This window comes from Ambystoma mexicanum, chromosome 6p (assembly GCF_040938575.1).
Source record: "Ambystoma mexicanum isolate Mex_15411 chromosome 6p, UKY_AmexF1_1, whole genome shotgun sequence".
Taxonomy (NCBI): domain Eukaryota; kingdom Metazoa; phylum Chordata; class Amphibia; order Caudata; family Ambystomatidae; genus Ambystoma; species Ambystoma mexicanum.
Genome location: NC_090935.1, coordinates 636,472,280 through 636,490,558, shown reverse-complemented (window position 1 = coordinate 636,490,558; position 18,279 = coordinate 636,472,280). Strand labels below are relative to the sequence as shown.

The following is an 18,279-nucleotide window of genomic DNA, read 5'->3' as shown; positions in this document are numbered from 1 at the left end:
AATAAAGCACTGCCTTTCATGTAGTTTCCATTTTCACTCTTTGGGCAGCCCAGTGACAGGTTTCAGCAGTGTGGTCTCCTGTTCCACCATTGACACAGGCAAAGTAGGTTGGCAGCCATCTTTCCCGGTTTCACTGCGCAATTTTCATAGGTTAAGCGCGCATAGGGCTTTTTGCAGCCATTTTGCTGGTTCTGGTGCCACCAGCACACAGTGATGTCGCAGTGCAGAGTCTAGTAGGTCAGTACATCCCACACACTTGAGTTTGGAGGCTCGATTCACACTTTTGAATTGTGATGGTTGTCACTCGGCAGACATTCATCCTCTCTCGGTCCTTGACTCTTCTGAGGGGACCTTCTACGTTCAGGATGGAGTCTCTAGGCACAGGAAGATGCCCACAAGTTTGCAGATGAAACCATGCTCGATGAGATGATGCACGGCAGTAGTGCTAGGGTTCCCTGGGTATTCAGGTTTTACAGGCCTGGAAGGTCGCAGCGTTTTGTGGGATGGCTCAAACTGCAGATGGTCTCGAGACTGGTTATGTCCACCAGTCCAAGGGAGGAAGTCGTCTGGGCTGGGTCTTTCCTCTCGCTTGGAAAAAAAGTCTGGAGCTGCAGTGGACACTAGCTTGGCAGTCACTGGAGGTGGCTGCAGATGGCCTTCTTCCTTCTTTGGAATGTTTCTTCCAGTGGTCAACCCTCGCTTCAGCATCAAGACCCTTGCCTTTTATGCACAAACCCAGCCAATAAGCATGCATACAACATTCAAACTGTGGGTGATGGCTGTCCCTCAAGGACAGCCGGGCACCAGGTTAGAACTGAATCAAAGCAGACACACTGGAGGACAAAGACCTTAGAAGTTTCAGTGTCCTTTCAGCCGCCTGTTCACCCAGACACACTGGGGCCTCCGGGCAGGATTCCCAAGGGGAGTCCAGTGAAGACAAAGGAGTGAGCAAGACTTCCTTCACCCAGGTTAGCAAAGGAAGTCTCAAAGAAGAGCAAGCCATCATGAGCTGGCGAAAAAAGAAGACTGGCTCTATTTTAGGTCAATGGTGACCCATGTGTCCTTTACCGCAGCTGCGACAGAGGTCTGCATGTAAAAATCACAAAAGTCAGTACAAAATATTCATTGACACCAGCCATGCAGATAGACTTGCCATGAGGAGAAGTGAGAAAAGGAATATATGTATGCCCTAAGCCCGCAACATAAGGCTGATCTTACAAAAGAAAAGCGTGGGTAGGATAAAAAGTATCCGGGTTAATTAAGTCAGCACAGCAAAATAAAATAAGCCCAAAGTGGAAAGCTCAAGTAGCTCCCAGCAACACTGAACAGAAAATGCTGTGCGCTGCAATAGTAAAATACAGATGCCATTGAAAAAGATGGAGGAAAGCGGACTCCATCAAGGTTAACCATAAAGGGTTCTCAGAGTCATAGAAAAAGAATGAGTGTGTGTGGAAAAATGTTTCCCATTCACTCCGGAAGGTCAGAAAAAAACAAGAGTCCAGCAAGAAGTGCTGGGAGATTCACAGTGGAGAGAATTACACACAAGATGGCAATTCTACGTGACACGCCTTTACAAAACAACCATTAATGTACTAAATGAGATTACCAGATGGTGAAGCGGTAGGAAGGGATATATATCAGGGACTGTTAGAGGAAGTGAAAACATCAATCTATTTAACATTGAGAGCCAGAGGCCAGGTAGAGGGGCTCACTAGCAGATGAAACGCAAATCTTTTTATGAAGATCTCAGAAGAAGAGATAGCTTTGTTGGCCAGAAGAAGAGCATTCCAATGCAGAGTGGCAAGTAGGGAGAAGGCACAAACATATGAGGTGGCTCAGTATGTGGGGGGGCGGCACTGTAAGGTTATAGACAGATGAGCAACAAGTTCAGAAACACTAGGAGAGTGGTATGCAGTCACCGAGGTAGTGGGGGCAAGACCATGAATGGATTTAAATCCGGTAGGAATTTGAGGAGTGTGGTCATTGTGGGCAAAGGTGGGGATTAAAAAGAGAGTAACAAAATGGAAATCCAAAAAGGTTCCAAGTAAGAAGGAATGGATCAATTTGTCAACCAACATTTATACAATGGAATTGATCACGGCATCCCTACACAACAAAGCATCGCAATGCGAGATTTTATGGTCAGAATTTCGAGGCAAACACCTCTCAGAGACGACAGACTCCCAACCCGAAGACACTACAGGATCTTAATTGAACCAAGAATCTCAAAAACTCTCAAAACAGGACAGTTATGACCCAAGAATCAAGGAAACCTCACAATAGTGAATCGAAGATTACCCGCTATGAACATGTCAACAGAGAAAGATGCCGCAATGATGTCTGCCCAACCATGGGGAGGGTGGTGGGTGGGTATGGGGTATGTTATACTGACTGTTGTTGCTAGAGATCGGAAACGAACACAAGGACGATCAATTGTATAATGAGACTGTAGTTTTGTTCTTTTGATGTAACCATATGCTAACAGAGTTGTAACAAGTGAAATGCTCAAATCTTTTGTTAATCTTTTGTTTCTCTTTTTATTTTTTGTTTCAAAACCAATAAAACCAAATTTTGAAAAAAAAGAGTGTGTGTTGCAAATTTGAGAACTTTTTTGAGGTCAGTATCAAAGAGAACCCTATAATAGCGAGCCAGCAATGAGGGGGCAAGAAGGTCAGAAAGGAAAGTAATGTGTTTGCATTAGATGCTAGGAGAAAGGTGTATTTGCTTGAGGCAGCATAAAGCCTTCCAATGGTGATGGTGGTGTGTTTGCCACTTGCAGGCATGAAGGAGGAGAAGGAGAAGATGATCTGAGTCCCATCCGTGGAAATGAGATGGTAGAAGCCAAAGGAGGAGAGCAGTCTGCCAAGGGAGGAGGTGTAAAGAGAGAAGAGAAGTGAGTGTAGGACTGATCCTTAGAGCATACCCATGTGGGGCGGATAGGAGAGGAACTGTAACAGTTCCAAGAAATGGATCAGGAATGGCCACCGAGATAGGAGGACACCCTGTGCAGTGCAGTGTCATTGGAGTCAAGGAGGGAGAGCGTTTGTAGGAGAAAGGAATGATTTACATTGCCATAGGATGCAGAAAGGTCAAGAAGAATAATGATAAGGGAGAGATGAGGTTGGTGAGCAGCTTTAAGAGAGAGCTGGAAATATGATTTCAGCCACTATTTCAGTTTTGTAGCACTGATATATTGGGCATGGAAGTAGCTGTGAAGCTGGTCCTTCTCTCTCTGAAAGAAAGTAAGCCTACCCACAGCAAATAATGTCTGCCTCGAACAAGTATTTATTTGGAGATCATTATTAAATCACGTGCTTTTCTTTTGGATATTGTAGCACTTTTATTTAATTTTCTGAGAGTTTTTCTGGCCAGCGAATAAGGGAGTTCTGACACCCATCGATAGACACTGCCCGGTGTGCAGAATCACAAGCAATATTCTTTTGATTTGCTTCCCCAGAGTCCCTTGGTTGATCTCTGTCGCAAACGGAACAGACAAAATGTTTTCTGAAATCATTCACATACACTGCAATCGTTCCAGAAACTGTGTGAATAACACATGAAATGAAAACTTATACATATCTTGCTTCTGCCCAAACCGGAGAGACAGCGCAACACTTATCTTTGCCAACTTCTTCATACACACCTTGCTGAGCAAAGAGGCATGGTGTCTATATAGGACAAATCATGTAGCAGCTCACGGAGCACATCCACCACTTCCCAAACCTCCAATGTGGATAAAGCCGATAGAAGGGTAACCCTTCTGGGGAGAAAGAGGACTAGCATGTTGAATGGTGGTAGAGTAACAGGGAAACATTTGTGCTTTGATTTTCTGCTATTGTCTGCCTATGTGGACCTGCTTCAGCACTTGCATTATTCCTATAGTGTGAGCATGTCAGGGGTAAACTGCGCAGGCAGGGGGGAAAGTGACATTTGAAACATACCGTAGCTGGATTCTGAAAATAAATCTATAAAATTTAAATATGTTTTTCTCACACCACCTGCCAAGATTGTAGATTTCTCCTGCCACACACGCTGCTCTGTGTTTTCCTGCTTATGCTGTCCAAGAGAGACTCCATCAATAAAGAGCTGTCCCCTTTCAGATAAACCTACATCTTAGATGTAACTATTTGTGTTGCAGAACTGATGCAGACAGAACTGCATCATATCCAGACCTTGTTCATAATGTCTGAAATATTCAGGAAAGGAATGAAGGAGGAACTTCAACTAGACCATAGCACAGTGGACAAAATATTTCCTTGCCTTGATGAACTGCTGGAGATACATAAAGAGTTTTTCTCCAATATGAAGGAGCGAAGACAGGAGTCCAGTGAAGAAACCGACCGGAATTTTGTCATCAACAGGATAGGAGATATTCTTATTCAGCAGGTAAATCCTTATATTAAGAATTTTAAATATTGAATGGAATTCTAAGCGTTTGGTCACCATTATTTCCAATACACACATAACTGACTTGTAATGAGATGTGGTGATGTTTCAGCAGATTCCTTGTCAACTAGCTAGCTAGATTTGGAGGTGTAATGTGTGATTTGATCAAATGACATGCTTGATGTGGCTCAAAAGTCATGGAATAATTGTGATTGATTTGAAGAGGAGAGAGAAGGCTTTTACTAATGCCCAAAGCATAAGTGGACTGATCTCTTGTTCAATATGTCTGTGTTGCAGACTTATGTTGACATTTCTCAGTTCCTATACAATGAAGATGACCCAAGCTTACAGCACAGGGAGTCTTCATTCTAATTGACACAGAGGTGAGTATTATGCTTCACTTCTTTATTTGCCACTGTCCAGCAGCTCTTCAAAACATACATATAAACTGTTAGAAAAATAAGATAAAAGAAACCGAAAGGGTCTGTAGTTCTGAGTGCTATGCTCCTGACCAATTATGATTCACTCCTCCTCCACGTTCATACCCTGCCTGGGTCTCTTATTCTGGTTGTCCTGAAACTGACACTTCCTCCGAAACAACTTACAAAAACAAACTGGAACTGTCCAACTGTCTCTAAATACCCTCTTGTGCTCTACACATGGGCTCCAAACGGATGCTCCCATAGGGATTCACAGCTTCTTTGCTCAACTGGTCTTCTGTTCCTCACCTGAAACATGAGGACTATGCCTGTTATCTCTACATACTTAAGGACATGTTCAACATTATGCAACTATGTATTAACAGGAGGGATAATGCTCGTCTCGATAACAGAATCAAGACTCCCTGTGTTGTATAATTGGGTAATCTTCATTCTATGTCAAGATCGGAGGTGAGCATTATGCTCGATCAAAGCTTTCAATAACTGTCGCTGTGATAGCAGACAGTGGTTTAAAGTAAAATGTCTTAAATGTGGATTCACTAGACCAGTGTGCAGCTCTCATAATATCCTGTAATGAAAAGCCTGCGATAAAAGCCTTTGAAGTCATGACTCCTCTGACAGAATGTGCTCCGAATACTGATACATCGACCCTTGCTAAGGACGTTACTTTTCTCACCCACCTGGCTATTGTGGCAGATGTTACGGCATGAAAAGGATTCCTACGCGCTATTAAAAGCTGTGATATGCCTCGCGCCTGACCTCTGTAGTGACGGTCTCATACTGCTTGATGTATTGCGCTATGCATAACTTAGTGTTATCAGGAAAGTATGGATGGGATATCACTGAAGAATAACTCTTGGTATGCTGTGGTACATTAAACGCCACTCCCTCTGGGAGAATACCTTCCTGTCCACTTCTAGAGCTTTCACGTCTGACACTCGTCTGCAAGACAGTAGACACAGCAATGTGGATAATTTACTGGATAGCTGGTCTACAGACAGTAGCTCATTATGCTGTCATTGACCAAACAATCTGAGCACTACATTGACATCCCACAATTACAGTACAAGGGGATTGCTAGTTTTCACTCCTTTGAGCAACCTTACTACTGCTGGATGCTCCCCTACGGGCATACTGTTGACTGAGATGGGTGACCTGTAAACCCCCACCACCGTGAAAGGTTTACCTTGCTTTTGTAAGCATGCTTGGAAATGTATCACTTGCACTGCAGGGGCAGAAATGGGATGAACACCCCACGGCTCGCACCATCTCTCCCAAGCCTGCCACCAACACTATAGTTCCTGCTGGTCAATGGGGCCCATGAGCTCAGCAGCCTCTTCTCAAATTCCCGGCATCTTCCATCTGTGCCAGAAATCCTGCATGCTAGCTCTGCGCTTGTACTAGAAGGTAGAGAGGGTAGTTCTAGGCAGTTGATGTGCAACTCTAGTTCTGCTGGAGACCATTTCCCCCAGTCTGCAGCTGCCCGCAGCTGACACCCCAGCCTGATCTGTTGGCGTCTGACACTATTATCAGTTCTGGAAAGTCTCTAAATATGGCTCGACCATTCCATGCTTCCATATTGTGGAGCCACCACTGTAGCTCCGTCCTGATTCCCTCATCTAGGCGAATAAGTTGATGGTAACGCATGCCTCCAGCAGATGTCTGATTTTCAGTCTCTGCAGGGCCCTGTAGTGTAGCGGTCCGGAAAAGATTGCTTGGATGGAAGCTGCTAGCAAACCCACTGTGCTGGTTGGATTCTGAAGAGATGTAACCGATTTTCTGTTCCGATAACTACTCTCAGCTTTTTATCGCTTTCATCTTCTGAGTTGCTAACGCTAACTCTGCTTTCATGGTGTCTATCACAAACCCTACAAATTCTGTTTGCTTGCTGGGAGCTAGCTTTGACTTCCCCCTGTTCACTAGAAACCTGAGGTTGGTCAAGAACTTGGTCGCCCAACGAACCTGTGCCTGCAGCAGTAACTTGTCCTCCGCCATTAACAGGATGGCGTCTATATATATGATCATTCTTATCCCCTTCTCTCTCAGCACTGCCGCTTCTGGTCTCATTATCTTGGTAAATTCCCAGGGAGCCAAGGAGAGGCTGAAAGGCAGGTTTTTGAACTGCCAGGATTGACCCTTCCAAGTAAATTTTAAAAATGAGCTGTGTTCTGCTGCCACCGATATGGTGAGATACGCGCTCTTCAGGTCTAATCACGTTAATCAATCGCCTTTCCTGAGGATGTCGCCTAGGAGGTGAATTACCTCCATCTTGAAATGTCTGTAAACTAAGCAGACATTGATGCCTTGTGATTGATGACCGTTCGCACATTATCTTTCCAGTGCACCAGGAACATATTGCTGTGGAACCCTTAACCTAGAGAATCCCCTTGTACTATTGCCTATTTCTGTACTAGTAGCTTCAACTCTGCATCTAGCAGGCTCATTTCAACCTGTGAAACGTGTACTTGTAAGGGGTGTTGTACAAATTCTAGGTGAAAGCCTGCTACCCCTTGGAGCCCCCATTCGTCGCTTGATAGCTTGTGGCAATTTTCCTTAAATTGACTTGTTCTTCCCCCAACCAGCGGGTAACGAGCGCTGTGACTGCCCACCTGTTGCTGCACCATGAAGCCTGTAGAAACCTCTGCGTCCTCTGGAGCTTCTTCCTCTATGAGGGAAGAATGCGTTTTTGCTGCCTTGTCTCCCAACACTGAGCCCCTGAGGTCTTCTCTGGGAACTGAAGCGACTCTTCAAACGACCTCTGTATCAGCCGGTCCCTCAAAAAACTCTACTTGGGAAAACTTTCTTAAAAAGGCCTGTGCTTTCTCAAGCGTTGTAAAGGTTGTTGCAGACTTGTTAGTCTCTTTGGCAAAGGCCTCACCAAAGAGAAGTCCTTGGACCTCTTCTCCCGCCTCATAAGAGGCTAGGTCCCCTTGCTTGTTATCAATCTTTAGCAGCAAGCTCCTCCTCCTCTCCGATGGGATGGCACAGTTTATGTTGCCGGTCATGCACACGGTGCACTGTGCCCAATCAACCATCATCTCTGCATTCACCGGTTCTTCTGTGTCCTTGGCATGCTCCATGAGATCCTTGTTTTTGGCTATCAGGCCAGCTAGGTCGAACACCTTATCCTGGAAGCCCTTCTATGCCTTTTCTTATGTCTTTGGATGCTTTGCTAATGAATGAGAGCACCTTCAGGTCTGATGCCAAGGTCTCTGCTAATTTACCCGGTAGCTCGGGTCTGGGGCATTCGGCCTTCACACTTGTAGACAGTGTGCAGCGGTTCGCTTTGCTGAAACTCAATAAAAATAACAGATACTAGAGCACGGAATTCCTCATGTGCCCCTGCTGATGCTGCAAACTCAGCAACCGTCCTGGCGCCGAGCGCACAATCATTCTGCTTTGCACGCGATCCTCACAGGCTGCCATATAAATACCCTGCAAGGTGTCAATTCATACATCTCATTTCATAACAATTTTAACATCATTTTGCTTTAAAAGCACACAAGAAGCATTGGGGAGTACGTATCTGCAAGAGAGCGGCCAAACGAAGAGAAAGGGACCCAGACAGCGTATGACACGTGGAGAAGTAGAGCATCCTGATTGGTCTGGAGCAGGGCACTCAGAACTACCAAAGAGAAAGGAACTATGGGATAGTAGTTTACCCTTTTGGTTTTTCTTATTTTTCTTACTGTTTCTACATATATTTGAATACAAAAAAATGTTTTGAAGAGCTGCTGGAGAGTGGCAAATAAAGACGTGAAGTATAATGCTCGCCTCCAGTCTTGACATGGAATTCTATCACAGTTTGATTCATCAATGTTGCGCCAAATTCCTACATCCAATCCACCCTGCATTTTCTAAAAAAGGTTTGTATTACTCCTTTGTTTATATCTGGTAGATGGTTGGATGTTGTGTTTCCTGACAAAATGCAGTGATGCAAGTCAAATTCTTTTACTTTCCATCCCTGAAATGTCTTCTTCAAAAAGAGCCAGTATGACCCTCAATCAGATTTAATTGTTGAGCACCCCAAGTGTTTCTGAATCTCTTTAAATATTTTTTGTTGTAATTTCCATGGAGAGACTGGGCCTTTATAAGAGTAGAAACTTATTTTCAGAGCACCAATAGTGTCAGCCAATGGTTGCTGACAAACCAGAGCTGTGCCATTAGAGTTATACATGGAATAAAACTCCTTTGGTTTCTGCAAGGTGGTTTGGTGATTATGGTCTCCTTGTCATCATCCGATGATTTGCTTGTGCTAAATAATCAATTATATGTACAGGTTGGTCAATTAGCAATGATACCACATGCCAACATATTGCATTCCAACGTTCTCACAGATCAACTCAGTGCACACATCGGAGGGCTCATTCCATTCCTGCACACATTTGGATTGATAAATTAGGGGTCCTTCAACCCCGCTGGAGCCACTGTTCACCCATTTTGTATGTTTCCTCCAGACTTGAGTTGTTGTCCTTTACTCTTAATGGGTTGCAGTCGTCCAGAGGGTTTCTCATTTTCTTCCCTGGACACAGCTGTCCTTTACAATAGTCCATAAAATAATCAAATCGTCACATCTTTTCACATATCAGATTCACAATAAAAATAATTTGCATTCACTATAGTGCTTGCTCCATTAGCTTTGCCAATCCATCGCACCTTAACTAGCAGATAGTAATATTCCCCAATGTAATGCTGTTGATGTATCAATGTTGGAAGGATGAAAGACTGAATTGGAACTCCTGGGATTCAAAACTAGGAAATGCAGGTTGAATGCAGATCCAGGAAAAGGAATGAGTGCTCACTCCTCTAAACGAAGAAACAGGCTGATGCTTCACGTTTCCTGCTTCTCTCCTCCTCGACAGCTGTCTCAGATACTGGGAGCCACATTTATGTAACCATACAGTGTGTAAACTCGTGTTCATTTCTCCTCTGTTCGATATAGCTTCCTAGCAGAGCCTAACCCCTGCGTCCCTTCCCATGGACTTGGCAAACCAAAGATAGGTCTGCCTCACGCTTTTCCGGTGACACAGTATCCCAGAGTTCAGTTCAACATTCCTGTGAGGGAGGCAGTATCCCCCTTGCTTGCCGCACTGCCTACACACCATAAACACAATCATGGGAGTCTTGTTGATTCTTGCAGTTATCTAATCGAAGGATTTGTCTTCACTCTACATAAATGTTATTTCTATGTTCATTTTGAATTCACTAAACTTTGTTTTTCTAACTAGTTCTCAGAAGAAAATGCAAATAAAATGAAGCAGATATATGGAGAATTTTGCAGTCACCACAAAGAGGCTGTCAACATTTTCAAGGAGCTTCAGCAAAATAAAAAGTTCCAGAATTTTATCAGAGTGAGTATTTTGCACTTTGTAGTGATGCCTGTCAGAAAAACAACGGAAGTAAAATCACAAATACTCACAATGTGTCCTGCATGGTACTGATTACTCAGCAATATTATATATATTTTTAATAATAAAGTACTTCTAATCAAAGCACTTTTTATATGATGTGGATGACAATGGGGCAAACCAGGTGATTAGTGTGCCAAGATCAAGTTTATCCTAAAGCTTGCTGTAATCCGAATAATATATATTAAGTGATGGACCGCTGCGTGTGTGCGTGTATGTGAGGTTAAGCCCAAACCTCAATACAAATACAGTGTTTTCACAAATTACACCAACCCAAAATGCATTCAATATTTAACTGTCTATACATCACGGATATTTCTATTCCTAAACATAGACTCCTGCCATCACCAGAGAAATGATGCCTTAGGCGACACGTATTTTGACCACTTCTATTTCCTCCTCATTGCTGTAAAAGGGCAAGCATATCTTATAAACATGGTGTCTACTATACATAGTTAAAGGGATAGTCCAGTAAAAAAATGTATTTAAAAAATAGATAGGCAACATTAAAAAAAAAATACTAGCACTTTTTTGTTTAAAACTTCTTATGTAAAATTTTGAGCTATTCAAGCTCAAAATTCTCAAAAGCAAGCACATGGGCGCATCCATTTTGTGAAATGGATTCCCGCCTGTGCTGGCTTTTGCTTTTGCGGCACTAATGAAGGAAAAGCCAGCCAGGTGTAGTAAACAAAAGCTACCGCTGGGTGGCTTTTCCTTCATTGGTGCCGGGTCTCGGAGGACGCGGACCGGAGACCAGAGCAGGAAAGCTGCAGCTGAATCTCGGTAAGTGCTATTTATTTTTTTTAAAAAATAAGCACTAGTTGCAGGTTTTTTTGTAAGTTTTCCGGGCTGGAGGAGCCCGGAAAACTTAGAAATAAAACCGCAGCTTTAAAAACGTTGTATTTATGTTTGCAGTCGCTTTTGAAGCGACCGCAAACATAAATACAACGTTGTGTTTGAAAACGCTGCGGTTTTACTTTCCGAGTTTCTCAGGCTCCTCCGGCTCGGAGGAGCCTGAGAAACTCGGAAAGAAAAACCGCAGCATTTTCAAACACAACCGCGTTGTGGTTCTGCCTGCTGTGGCAATCACTTTGGGTCTCCGGTGCTCCCCCATGGGAGCACCGGAGACCCAAAGTGAAAGCCAAGGCAGGCAGAAACACAACGCGGTTGTGTTTACATGCCACGGTGTTTCTGCCTACAGCTGATTTCCCATTTGGGGCTCTCGGGCTCCCCACGGGGGGCCCGAGAGCCCCAAATGGGAAATGCTAAATGCTGCAGTGTTTCTGCCTAAATCTGATTTCCCATTTGGGGATCTCGGGCTCCCGTGGGAGCCCGAGATCCCCAAATGGGAAAGCAGATTTAGGCAGAAACACAACCGCGTTGTGTTTCTGCCTGCCTTGGCTTTCACTTTGGGTCTCCGGTGCTCCCCTGGGGGAGAACTGGAGACCCAAAGTGATAGCCACAGCAGGCAGAAACACAACGCGGTTGTGTTTGAAAACGCTGCGGTTTTTCTCTCCGAGTTTCTCAGGCTCCTCCGAGCTGCCCACAGGGGGCCCGAGAGCCCCAAATGGGAAATGCTAATGCTGCAGTGTTTCTGCCTAAATCTGATTTCCCATTTGGGGCTCTCGGGCTCCCCACGGGGGGCCCGAGAGCCCCAAATGGGAAATGCTAAATGCTGCAGTGTTTCTGCCTAAATCTGATTTCCCATTTGGGGCTCTCGGGCTCCCCACGGGGGGCCCGAGAGCCCCAAATGGGAAATGCTAAATGCTGCAGTGTTTCTGCCTAAATCTGCTTTCCCATTTGGGGCTCTCGGGGAGTCCGAGAGCCCCAAATGGGAAAGCAGATTTAGGCAGAAACACAACCGCGTTGTGTTTCTGCCTGCCTTGGCTTTCACTTTGGGTCTCCAAAGACCCAAAGTGATAGCCACAGCAGGCAGAAACACAACGCGGTTGTGTTTGAAAACGCTGCGGTTTTTCTTTCCGAGTTTCTCAGGCTCCTCCGAGCCGGAGGAGCCTGAGAAACTTGGAAAGAAAAACCGCAGCGTTTTCAAACACAACGTTGTATTTATGTTTGTGGTCGCTTCAAAAGCGACCGCAAACATAAAAACAACGTTTTTAAAGCTGCGGTTTTATTTCTAAGTTTTCCGGGCTCCTCCAGCCCGGAAAACTTAGAAAAAAAAACGCAGCTAGTGCTTATTTTTAAAAAAAAATAAATAGCACTTACCAAGATTCAGCTGCAGCTTTCCTGCTCTGGTCTCCGGTCCGCGTCCTCCGAGTCCCGGCACCAATGAAGGAAAAGCCACCCAGCGGTAGCTTTTGTTTACTACAGCTGGGTGGCTTTTCCTTCATTAGTGCCGCAAAAGCCAGCACAGGCGGGCATCCATTTCACAAAATGGATGCGCCCATGTGCTTGCTTTTGCGAATTTTGAGCTTGAATAGCTCAAAATTTTACATAGGAAGTTAAAAAAAAAAAGTGCTAGTATTTTTTTTTAATGTTGCCTATCTATTTTTTAAATAACATTTTTTACTGGACTATCCCTTTAACAAATAATGGTATGAACAAAAAATCCAACAGTCTCTGAGCTTAAAAAAGAAAAAAAGAGAAAAGACCAACAACAAAAAGAAAGAAAGAGAGTAGGAAAAATGTCACAAAAGCACATTGTTAATGCAATAGTGATTGCCACATACACTTTGAAGTCTTCTCGACAAACAATACAAACGGAGTGGTTTCCTTAAACGTTCCCTACCAGTGCAATATCCACAACAATTATACCATGAGCATGAGAATGTGTTTATACCAAGGAAACATTATTCCGTCTGAAGTGCTGGAACTACGCATAGTAGACTACCTAGTGGGATCAATGCCAATGTGTCATTAAACCGTGCATATCCGATCCATGTAAACAGTGTCATCTCTCATTGAAGAGAATATCAGCAATGCGCGTGGCGCTCACATTACGATTGGAAATGAATCGCAAACGGGTGCGTCTGGTTTTAAACGTTGCCACTTGTAAGCCTGTACATGAGATATCTATTTAGTAATACAGATGCAGGGGTCAGTGGAACTAATGTAACAGAGTGGAACATAAAGCGAGTAGCGAATGATAAGTGTATCTTTATGCACAGCATGTAACATACTCCCCAGTCAATGTGAGTGTTTATGTAAAATATTCACACGCTTTCACTCAAGGAATGCTTGTACTAATGTAACTGCACAAGAACATTCCAGATAGTGAGAACATTCCCTCGCCTATCCGTTTAAACAGGTAGGGGTTGATAATCCTCTGAATAAGTGAACGCTAAACTTTGCTTGCCTAGATCAATTATATCTGGATGCTTTGTTAGTAGCAGTACTCGGCCTTCCCTGTGTTTCACTGCAGACGCCATAGTGTTTGCTAATTAAATAATGCCAATGACGTATCACGTTCGAAACGTACATGTTCGGTTGGTGTAATTTGTGAAAACACTTTACATCTAACATTTGTATGTATAAATATTACCCAAGTAAGCAAGGTACTCCTTTCATCAATCTCAGAAGGATGAAAGGCTAAGTTTATGTTCCTGCAATTCAATTCTGCTCCCTGAAGCACACAAAGATGAAAGCATTGAGAACGCACCTCCCTGAGCTATCTAATGGGATGCATTAAAGCACCAAACTCGGAACAAATTAATAGGTTGCATTCACCAATGCACCACCTGACAGAAATCTATACATCATTTCACCTATTTCAAAGAAAAAATAACCATATGGAATTAGATGCGGCATTGTCAAATTTCAAACATTGAATGCAATATACACATTTTTATAAAACGTGCTTTTGATTTTGAAACATGCATCCCTGATCTGCGTGCTTAACACAAATCTATGTGAACTGTGTCAGTAACACATCTGATCACATCACTAACGCAGCTCGCATCTCTGGCTATCTCTCCAACCTTCACTTCGCCCCACCTGTTCTCTCCCTTCTCGACGACTGTTCTGCTCTCCTACTCGGGCTCCCTTGCCCTCATTTTACTCCCCTGCTTTCTGTCTACAACTCTGCCATCCACCTGCTCTTACTTCTACCTGCCTGTTCCTCGAGCTCGGCTTCTGGTCTCTTTATTCCTTTCTTAGCCTCTCATCTCCTCTTCCACTTTCTTGGCATTGTCTTTAAGTGTCTTCATGATCCTGCTCCCTCTTATCTATCGTCTCTTCCTTCTTTCTACTCTCCCCCCTGACTCCTCTGATCTCAATCACGCTCCCTTCTCTCTGTGCCAAAACATCTGTGTGCCTCCCTCCCTTTGGCCTCTTTTCCCTTCTTGCCCCCAAACGTTGGAACGCATTACCCCTTCTTTCATGTTTTCCGTATTCATCTTAAAAGATTCCTAGCTTCAGCCCTCTTGTATGCTAGCCATTGCATTGCCAATTCTTAGTTTTATTGTGTACCTTTGATGTAATCACATTGTGCAGCTCTTTGGCGAAAGCGCTATATAAAAGTCAATAAAATAGTAGTACAAATATTGAAGTCATTTAATACTGAAATTATAGTATTCGCCAAACCAGAACCAGTCTGACACGCATGACGTCAGTATTAGATCACATGCTGTGTATATCTGTGACACACCACTAACCTCTTATGGTGAAAATAACACAAATGTGTATTTTTAAGCTGCGAAACAGTAATCTTTTGGCTCGACGTCGAGGGATCCCAGAATGCATTCTGTTGGTTACACAGCGCATCACTAAATATCCAGTTCTGGTGGAGAGGATATTGAGGTACACGAAAGGTGAGCCATGCTGAATGATGAGGCCTAGCGTCTTGCTTATTGCGGCACATATGATTCGACATAACATGACATATATTTGACTTGCCTCGTGATGCACTGAAGATCACTATTTATCCAGATATGTCTGTTAATGTTTCGTCTGTAACATTATTATTGAATTGTTTTTCGTATTATTATTATGCTAAGTATTATTAGTAGATGTATTAATACAAATAATGACTGAATATATGCCGCACTTCACATTCCGATACATTTCAGACTCAAATAGTTGCCTTTTGTGCTTTAACTCCAAATCTTGCTCTAGAATGCCTCCAGTAAACACATCAGCCACGGCGATTCTCGTTCGCTCGCTTGCATGGATGTACACTTCAGGTGCATAGATGGTAGGGAAGGTAGTGAGTGATACATTGAGTTTAGGGAGGCGAGGCCACTGTTGAAAAAAAAAAAAATGGGGGAATGGCGCAGTGGCCATTTTTTCCACCAGCATTCTAAAGGCATAATTTCCACAGAGAACCTTCTGCAGGGTATGCTAGAGCTGCTCCCAGTGGGCCGGTGCTCCACTGTCTATGTGGTCCTTTTATGAGTTTCAGCACATACTAGAGGACAGCATTTTCATGAGATAATGGTCCTCCTGTTGTCTAAGTCAGTATTAGACTGCGTTACTAAAATAAAAGGAGGACCACCGTGTCATTTAGAGACCCAGTCACTCGAGGGCACCTTTCTTGATTTTAGAGTTGCAAAGAAACAGGAATCTAGATGTATAAAACAGTTAAGAAAAATGGGGGCGTCTGTTCTTGAGTTTGCAGGGGGCTTTGTAAAGAAATGGACTAGGAAAGTGACAGATTGCAAGCTCATAGTTATTAAAATTTAGAGGAATTTTCAGAAGCAGCCCCGTTGCCGGTTCTGGGCTCCCAACAAAGACGGTGAAGATGGGTATTGACAATTTGTCCATCCAAACTCAATCTAGGTGAAGCGAGCTGAGCTAAGGTATGCTTCAGAGCCATGGGGTGTGCGGGCAAGTACAGTTAACCACCCATAGAAACAGTCAAATAGTACAGACCACACAGAATACTAATTGGTTAGGCTTTAAAACACTAAGCAGGTAAATCTCAATCAAAGATCTGCCGCAGATTGCACACATATATTATAGGGCGGCTAGTTAATGTGATGCCTGTGTACATAGACTTTTCCAAAATTCTCTTCCTAATAACTTCTGACTCACCGGATGGATTTGGAACGCATTTTTCCCAAACATGTTTATCACGCTCCCCCAAACTACATTTTGAGTAAACATTGTTAAAAAAGAAAAGGTTATTAAGAAATAAAATTACTGTTTTCGGCCTTCTCCCGCTCATTTTCCCATAGAGAAAAAGTGCATTTTTGGAACAGCTATAGCGCAAAAGCACTTGGACGCAAAGTGTCGCAGTCATTTCCTATTCTAGTTTGGAGTAAAATGTCCAGCAATTGTAAAATATTCAACAAAGAAGGAGTGCCCCCTGCTCCGAAAAAACCTCTATATATCTCCAGTGGTGCATTGCAGCAGAGAATCCGAGAGATTTTTCAGAAAAGAAAAGGTGTCGTTATTTTTTTGTTTGATGCAAGCGATTCCTGATTCCATGTGATAATAGAGGGGGAAGCCCAAAATGAAAATTGCTCAAAATGTTATTTGGGGGAGGAAAAGAGAAGCAATTGCATCTGGCTAGATGTGGGGAAGGAGAAAGGCGACAGTGAGGTTGGGGAGTTGTGGGTGGTTTAGGGAGTCTGTTATGAGTAGAACATTTTTAGCTTATCGGGTGAATACCGAGTGAATTTTGCAACAGTGCAAGACGCGTTCAAAAAAGAAATTGCATCACACAAACCATATTGTGATAAAGGTAATGGGAGAGCATGAGTGAGGGGAAAAAAGCAAGTAGGGACGTGGTGGGACCAAGAAAAGAGGAGGGGGCACAGGGGGAGGGCCTGTGAGGACGGGAAAGAGTTTGTAATGTTTTAGTGTTATCGGGGGAATACTGCAGGAATCAGCATAATTTTTTTCGCTTTTGGCGAAAGATTTATTCGATTTGAAGAGAAACCAGAGTATATCAGCATAATCAGAATTGATTTCCAGGAAATGATGCAGGAATAGGCAGTAAAAAAAAAATGCCTTACACCTGCATTGATCACATCTACGAGGCAGGGTGAAATGGGTCTTTGGGAAAAGAATATTGGTATAACAGGCACGGTGACTGTGGCAACTGGCCATGGTCGAAGGCCATGTCTGGTGGGCTCCAAAGGAACGTATTGGTGCAACATGTAGTCGTGGCCAAGGCCATGCCTAGTGGGCCCCAAAGAAACCTATTGGAGCAACATGTACTGTTGCCATGGCTAGTGGGCTCCAAAGAAACGTATTAGTGCAACATGTACAGTGTCCAAAGTCAAATCCATATCTAGTGGGCCTTGAAGAAAATGATTGGTGGAACATGTACAGTGGCCACAGCCAAAGGCCATGGCTAGTGGGCTCCAAAGAAACCTGTGGCCACAGCCAAAAGCAGTGGCCACTGGTCATGGCTGATGGACATGCCTAGTGGGCCCAGAAGAAACAATATCATAACAAAACCTTGATATTCAGTGGAAAAACTTTAGTTAAGTGAGAGTGAAGATGATTGGATTTAACACAATAAAACACTGAAATTCTGCAGATGTGGGCAGAGGTGACCATCTTAACTTGCCGTCCCTGTGTTGCAAAGCCTATGAGCACATACATAATATTACAGAAGTGATTTACAATGACATATAAAATGACATCATGGGAGACATGCAGGGGATGCCGAGTTAAGATGGTCATTACTTCCCACATATGCTGAATTTCAAGAGGTTTGTTTGCGTTAATTCTGATAAACATAACTAAACTTTGTTCACTGAACACAAACATATATATTTCGGAAGCTTGTGGATCTGCTTAGATCACATGCTATGAATAGGCCGACATCTAGTGGTAGCCGCAGACTATTACATTTTTTGTTTTCAGAAACTCAAAGGAGTGTTGATAGGGCGTGCCAGTAATAGTATGCTTACTGTGACGTCTCCTTTACCCAGGGTCCTTTACGCGTCAAGATCCCTCAGATTGTTTTTTTTCTGCCATCATAGTCAGACGTAAATTGCTGAGATCCTTCTTCTGGCCTTTACTTTACACATTTTAAATTTAGACTTTCTATCCTTTCGACGGCCGTACACTTCAAGATCTCCGGTGATGGATTTCGAGGACAAGATCATCCGTCAACGTCAACTACTCACTCGTCT

At 43.5% G+C, this 18,279-nt stretch overlaps 1 protein-coding gene across 6 annotated transcripts in view; it reads left to right on the top strand.

The window, feature by feature from the left end:
• The window catches only part of ARHGEF28 (Rho guanine nucleotide exchange factor 28), a 1,591,074-nt gene that overhangs the window by 1,337,073 nt on the left and 235,722 nt on the right, over window positions 1-18,279 (top strand). For all 6 annotated transcript variants that reach the window (XM_069627491.1, XM_069627492.1, XM_069627490.1 and 3 more), the window contains 3 exons: window positions 4,139-4,386; window positions 10,055-10,177; window positions 14,883-15,000. In XM_069627491.1, the coding sequence (XP_069483592.1) occupies window positions 4,139-4,386; window positions 10,055-10,177; window positions 14,883-15,000 (489 nt within the window). The remainder of the gene's footprint in view (window positions 1-4,138; window positions 4,387-10,054; window positions 10,178-14,882; window positions 15,001-18,279) is intronic.